Source organism: Aplidium turbinatum, chromosome 5 (genome assembly GCF_918807975.1).
Source record: "Aplidium turbinatum chromosome 5, kaAplTurb1.1, whole genome shotgun sequence".
NCBI classification, from domain to species: Eukaryota; Metazoa; Chordata; class Ascidiacea; order Aplousobranchia; family Polyclinidae; genus Aplidium; species Aplidium turbinatum.
Genome location: NC_137476.1, coordinates 2,305,576 through 2,312,128, shown reverse-complemented (window position 1 = coordinate 2,312,128; position 6,553 = coordinate 2,305,576). Strand labels below are relative to the sequence as shown.

Sequence of the window (6,553 nt, the reverse complement as noted above, 5' to 3'; positions counted from 1 at the left end):
TTGGCTCTTTTTTGACGACTCCGACTCCGCACATGTCAAAATTCTTCCGACTCCACAACCCTGGTAGGCTAACGCAATTTTTATATCTTTAGGTGTTTAAAAAAAAATACGTTTCACTAGCGTTTGATTAAAACTAAAACTGTTTCTTGTTTCACTTTTCGATCATTTACGTCTCTAAAACAATGGAAAGAATGAAAAATTAGCTATCCTAACTAACTTTCTTTCACTGCACTGAAGACATTCATAAAATCGAAACAGTTGGTCTCTGTCTGCAGTTAATCATCATTGTATTTGTAAAAGCAGCTAATTAAATGGCACTCGTTATTCCTTTATTCAACCAGCTTTGTTTGAATCAATATCCCAGCCAGATTTTTTTTATTTTTTACGTTGATTCAACGTCTTCAGACATTGAACTATTTCCAAAGAACCATTTTGCGAGCTGGAATGACAATGAGCAAGTTCTTTTAGTTTCTTGGCAAGGTGATTTCACTTGGGCCAACTTTACGCGAAACCGAAAAGTTCGTTACTGCAAAATAATCGTTATATCTTTGAAAGCGCTTTTTATCTAGGCCTACCTCTAACAATTCGAGAATGAAGTTTAAAGATTAGAGTCAGATTTATTTTTCTTTGTCGGAATACAACAGTAGTCTACATGATGAAGTCAAAAAGTAAAGTAAGGGAAACAAAAAGCTACGTAAAGGAAAATAACTTAAGCACAGCTAACATTGCAATCATTTTATGATGTTTGCCAGTTTCATATAAAACATTGCCTAGCACATTCTTTCTTTATAATGGGCCAATTTGAAAATAAGTGATAAGTTGCAATTGGCCAACAATAAAAATTGACAGTGCTACAAAATCCTGTGTCTCCAATCCACTTGCTCTGTGAGATGGCAGTCGGGTGATGATAGTGCAAAGATCAAGTTATAGGCAACTATTTAACTCTTTTAATCCGTTGAAAATGTGAATGCACATAGGCTACTATGAGTAGCCTACTCTATGTGAAGGTGAATAACATGTGGCGGTTCTCGGTGGCAGAGAAAGGGGCAATGGAAACAAGAAATTTAACATTTGGAAGCAATATCGTCGCACAAACAATCACGATCTGTGTTGATAATCCAAAACCTCGACAAATAGCCAACAACTCGAGGCTGAGTCTGCTTGGCATCTGAATCTGCTTGGCATCAGCTTCCTCTTAAACGAAAGAACGAAAGATTTACTGCCATCTTGCCTTGAATTTTGATCAAATTTCTGATTTTCGTCTTTTTATCTCGTGCTAGTTCAAATTAACGTCTTGAGCAAAAGGAGTTTCGTGGCGTTCGGGGTCCACCCCCCATTTTGTTAAATCCGGCATTGTGATGCGGATTCCATCAGACAGACTACTCAAGTAGGCGTTCATCTTGTTTGTGACCCTCTGGCAATCCTTCGTGTTCATCTGACGTTTGTATTCCAGAGGATTCTGTTTCTTCACCATCATCGACTGAAGCTTGTTACGTCGTTGATAAGTGGTTAATGACGCAAGACTGCTCCGGGCACTGGTGGCGCTATGGGTGCGACTCTTTCTTTGTTCTATAATAATCAAAACACAATCGAAGTGATGCTTTTTTGTATCTATATCGATGTTAGTTTCACCTATTTGCATAAGCAAACGCACGTAGCTATCTATCACTGTTTCAGAGGGAGAGGCCTACAGTAAAAAATTATTTTAGGCCGATTTATTAACAAATATATAAAGTCAATATCAAATTCAGTTACGGCTAACTAAAAACCTTAAAAACCTGTTTCGCCTTATTAGCATCATCAGCAGGAACTTATTCAAATAGAATATGTTTTATTTGAATAAGATTTGAAAATGTTTGGATTCTATTTGAAGAAGTTTCCTCTAACGATCCTAATACGGTAAAACAGGTTGTTATAAGTTTTTAGTGAGTAGACTAGTAATTGAATTTGATTTAATTCGCTCTGCTTGGCATTGAGCACTTTTTGTAGTATTGATAGCATTCATTGTTTTAAGTCGTCAAGAACAAATGTAATTTCAATTGCCTTTCTGGTATAGACGAACAAATGCCTTTTGATTTTTTGTCATTTTGAATGAAGCGATTACCAAAAGTAGGACTCCAGTTTCCATGTTGCAAGCATATTTGAAAAACCAGGTTAGAGAAATATTTGTTGAGAGAACAATGACTGTTTTTACATCATAAATAAAAAGCCACTTTCCAGTGAAGAATGATGGTTTTATAAAAATAAAATTCATAACAATTAACAACTTAATGTCATCGTTCAACTTTACTTAGAATTATATTTGCTTATATGTTTTATAGAGATAAGAGATTAGCCCACCTGCTTTAGCTTCCTCAGCACTTTCTTCCTTTGGTGGCTCCATTCTGGAAAGGATTCAAATTTTATAATCTTGTAATTGTTTTGTTATTCAAATTTATGATAAAATAAAAAGTGATTTGAGACGCCAATGCTTTCTATGCGATAATTTTAATCCCATCCCAACTGAGTGACTATATAGACACCACTCGACGAGAGGGTGATACATGTAGGCTATGTTTGCGATAAAGTCTTGTGGGTGCTCAGAAAAGACAGAACAATCTCGCTCTGTGTTCAAACAATTTAAGTAGTGACGTCACTCTACCTTTGCCCTCCAGGATTTCCTGCAGGTTCACTTTTCAAATCCGCACGGTGACGTTCAAGGTTACTTTGATTAGTTTTTTCTTGTGAGGACCCATTCATTTCCGTCCAAGGTCGAGTGGCCGGAACTCTGCAAATAAGGAAAACTTACATATCGCTGAGTTTTGAATTTTGTTAAAAATTATTCCAAATTCAACTTTTTGTTGAAAGTAAACTTTTTGACTATAAATCTTTTTGACTCGAACAGTTTCAATAACTGCCAAGCTCATGTCGTGAATTAGTAGAAATCTTTTAGCAATAATTTTTTTTTTTAAATAATGAATATTTTGTGTTGTCTTGTAGAAACTTCATTTTTCAATGCCGGGATGTCAGTCAGACGTTGATAAAGAATATCTTAACATAACAACGCAAATTGTAATACATAGCCTACACTGTGACAAATTGGTGTCTTAAAACGGATTTTTAAGGTTTGTAATGTTGGTAAAGAGGGTAAACTTTCTTCAACCATTAACAATTAAAACCTACGTGCTATCTGTCGTGGGTTAATTTTTTTTATTTCAAATCGAAACATTTCAAACTGCTGTGCTGTAGTTACAGAAAGACCTTGACCGGAAGTTTTGTAATTTCATTCTGAGCAAGATAGAGCTCGCATATGAGAAGCTCACGTTAAGGTATTATTTGATGCGTTTGGTCCGTCGGTGCTCTCGAAGTGGACCTTCGGGACGGGAGCTTGTTCTGAATATTTCGTTGTCATGTCGTCATAATCGTCGCCGCTGAATTGACTCATCGTGGGAGGTGGATATTCGGGAATCACCTATTATGAAAACAGCACCACCAAAGAAATATAACAGAATTAAATTCGATTTCTTTTCATATTAAAGATTTAATCTTCAGCCACATTTTGTGGCATTACATTTCTGGCTCTAGACGTTTGTTGGAACACGATTTTTATGGAACACTTACGCGTTATATTTTTGTAATAAACTCAGGTCAATTGAAAACAAAATCTCTAATGTCTACAACTTACTGGTTGAGGTTCTGCGGTCTTGCTTCTCGCCAGCGCTTTTCTTCTTTTATTCTTTTTAAGACTTGGTTCACTGTCGGGCCTCAAACCATGATGGCTCTCCCCCGTGGACTCCCGCACCCCCTCCCACCAAATTCGTGTCTCTTTAATCTCCTGCTTGATATGACGTATGTTCCGTATGTGTTCGTTCTCAATCAGCCTGATCTCCGACAGCAACCGCTTATTCTCACGGAAGTTAATGCTGAAAGCCTTTTGGACGCGGAAAGAGCTCAGAGTCGCGGCCCCACCAACTGGACCCGGCTTCGACATGGCTTGTGACAAAATAAACGCACAAAAACAAAATTCTATTTAAAAGCAAACGTTCTGAAGGAAGAGTTGTGTTTAATTCTCTCGACCTCACCACGTAACAAAGAATAATTTATGCTGTTCAAAGGAAATTGCGATTTGATGGTTGTCACATTATTATTGTTATGACGTTCTTGTTATACGCATTGCTTAACTTTTCTTCATCTTGTTTCTCGGCAGCCGATTATAGCAAGATTTGACAGCGATAGACACTGTGTTTCGCCCATGAAGCTGGGCGAAACACGGTGTCTATCGCTGTTAATACTTGCTACAAATCGACTTCCAAAAAACATGCAGTTGATGGGATGGTCTGAATGGCTAGCGTGGAAGCTACACCGTTATGGTTAGCGAATCGCAATTGCTCGCTGTACTTGTGAGTGCTCAGCCTTGTGCTGATAGCCGGGAAGAACGCCTCTTTTTTCACTTTCTTCATCTTCGTAATCCTAACTACAAATTGCCTTCAATTGTGTTTCATTCTTTTTTCCAACAAAGGTTTTCAAAAGTTGGCATACCAGCCATCCACCGCACATTAAGGAAATCTCACAATACTAATATCTACCGCATGAGTTCCACTTAGCTAAACGAATATCACATCTAAGATTCCTTGAAATCGCCTCTGTAAACACTTAGTGCTGTTCAAACATCAATCCTAACTACAAGGGTAGTGTATTGTAAACCGGGTTATGTTATGCTCCAAACAATGCTTAATTTAATAAGCTTTTGTTATGAAGACGCAGCGTGGGATACTTGATACCCAAAAACCCAAGTTGTTCGAAAGGAATTATGACGTTGGTTCTACATCACAGGTCATTGTATTAGCGTAGTAATTATGTTTTGTTGATTCGACGATAGAAAAGAAGAAATGCTTGATTAAATTTACCAACAAACATGTCACAATGAAGATATTTGTACGAAGAGTAATTTCATCATTTAACCTTTCCGGAAGATTTATACCAGAATACCAAATCCACATAATTCGACATGTTGATAAAACACACTCACCCATCAATTTTACTTGTTAATTGTGAGTTTCTTGACTGTTAAAAGACGTTATAAAGATGATATTGTATTTACGTTTGTTTCACAACAGTGTGGTTGTGGCAAAGTACAACAAATATACTGAAAGTCCAACCTTTTTTTGTAGCATCCAGGCTTATTAGGCTTCGTATCCATGTCTTTAAGTGTCCTGCCAAATACATAGCCGCATGCATTTGGGTTGCATCGAACTAGCGCCCTTCCGAGTGTCCAGTCAGTGCGGCTATGCAGCTATAATGACAACCCACCTAACAATCGTTACACAGAAACGATGGGAGGTTTCATTGACTTGAAGCTCCACTAGGTTTTTGCCTACCACCGCCAAGTTCAGGAAATAAATATTGTATTCACAAAAACTATATTACAAATTACTACAAAAATAAAAATGTATGGGATGGTTCCATTTTAACAGTGGTTCTCAACCTGTGGTACGCGTACCACTAGTGGTACTCGGGCTTCCATGTGGTACGCGAGCATCTTGTTTTATCACAAAAGTTTTGGTTTATGAAAAGCTCTAGATATGAGCAATATAAATTTTATTAACAAGTTTACTGAAATAGATTTGCCTCAGTTGTTTAAACTTCTTTTGTGAGGGTTTTGACTTCGATCACACGATAAGTTCGTTCTGCTACAACTAAACTTAGGATCTTCACATTGTAGCTTTTAACGACCTATTTTAGCCTGATGCTGCGAGTTAGCTGTGGCAATAGCGAATTGCACTAGCTTTCGAACACAGTTCCCTAGTCATGTGCTGTGACGAATGGTATTGGTGTCAGTGAGAGGTTCTTTCATGTGGCTCTTTGGTTTAGCTTGAGGCTGCTGTTGAGTTTCTGTGCTGTTAGACGTTATTGCTGTGAAATGTTTTGAATCAGTTGGTGTCCTGCATTCGTCATAGAACATGACTAAGGAACTATGTTCCAAAAGCTAGTGCAATTCGCTATTACCACAGGCGAACTCGCAGCATCAGGCTAAAACAGGTCGTTAGTATTTACATTGTGAAGTAAGCAACGATCATGCTACCAAAAGCGAAACTCAATCAGTTGCATAAACTTAGGATCGTTTTTAGTGGAAGATGAGCTTCCTGAATTTGTAGAGAGCGAAAGTTGAAACATTTGACGTATCCTTGAAAACACAAGGACGCATTTTGCAGAATACATCATGTCCCGCTGAATGGGACACAACGGTTTATTTCCATGAGGTGATGCATTTTCTTACAGATGAACAACGACATGTTGTTCTGATTGCATCAATATAATTTATTTATTTAACGTTATCCTTGGGACTGAGGTGTATACAAAGTTTATGTACCCAGGCTGGCCAAGCAGCAAAAACGATACACAAGAGTTGTTCAATAAACTTCTCAATTAATTCGTTTCTTTCTTCTACTCGCCACTAATTTAACGCTTCATCCTCCAGCCACTGATGTTCACTCATACGAACGCAGTCAGTAATTCTCAGTCTTAATAATCATCGTGTCAAAGATTTAAAGCCAGCTTGTTCTGTACTGGCATG

The 6,553-nt window shown here is 37.7% G+C and overlaps 1 protein-coding gene across 1 annotated transcript; it reads right to left on the bottom strand.

Annotated features, from left to right (window-relative positions):
• Positions 1–323: 323 nt before the first annotated feature.
• Positions 324–4,020, bottom strand: LOC145770773 (uncharacterized). Its single transcript, XM_082582490.1, has 5 exons — positions 3,665–4,020; positions 3,303–3,451; positions 2,642–2,767; positions 2,341–2,384; positions 324–1,569 (listed from the first exon to the last, which is right to left on the bottom strand). The coding sequence occupies exons 1-5, from the start codon at positions 3,968–3,970 to the stop codon at positions 1,277–1,279; spliced, it is 918 nt and encodes a 305-aa protein (XP_082438616.1). The 5' UTR covers positions 3,971–4,020; the 3' UTR covers positions 324–1,276.
• Between the last annotated feature and the right edge of the window lie 2,533 nt (positions 4,021–6,553).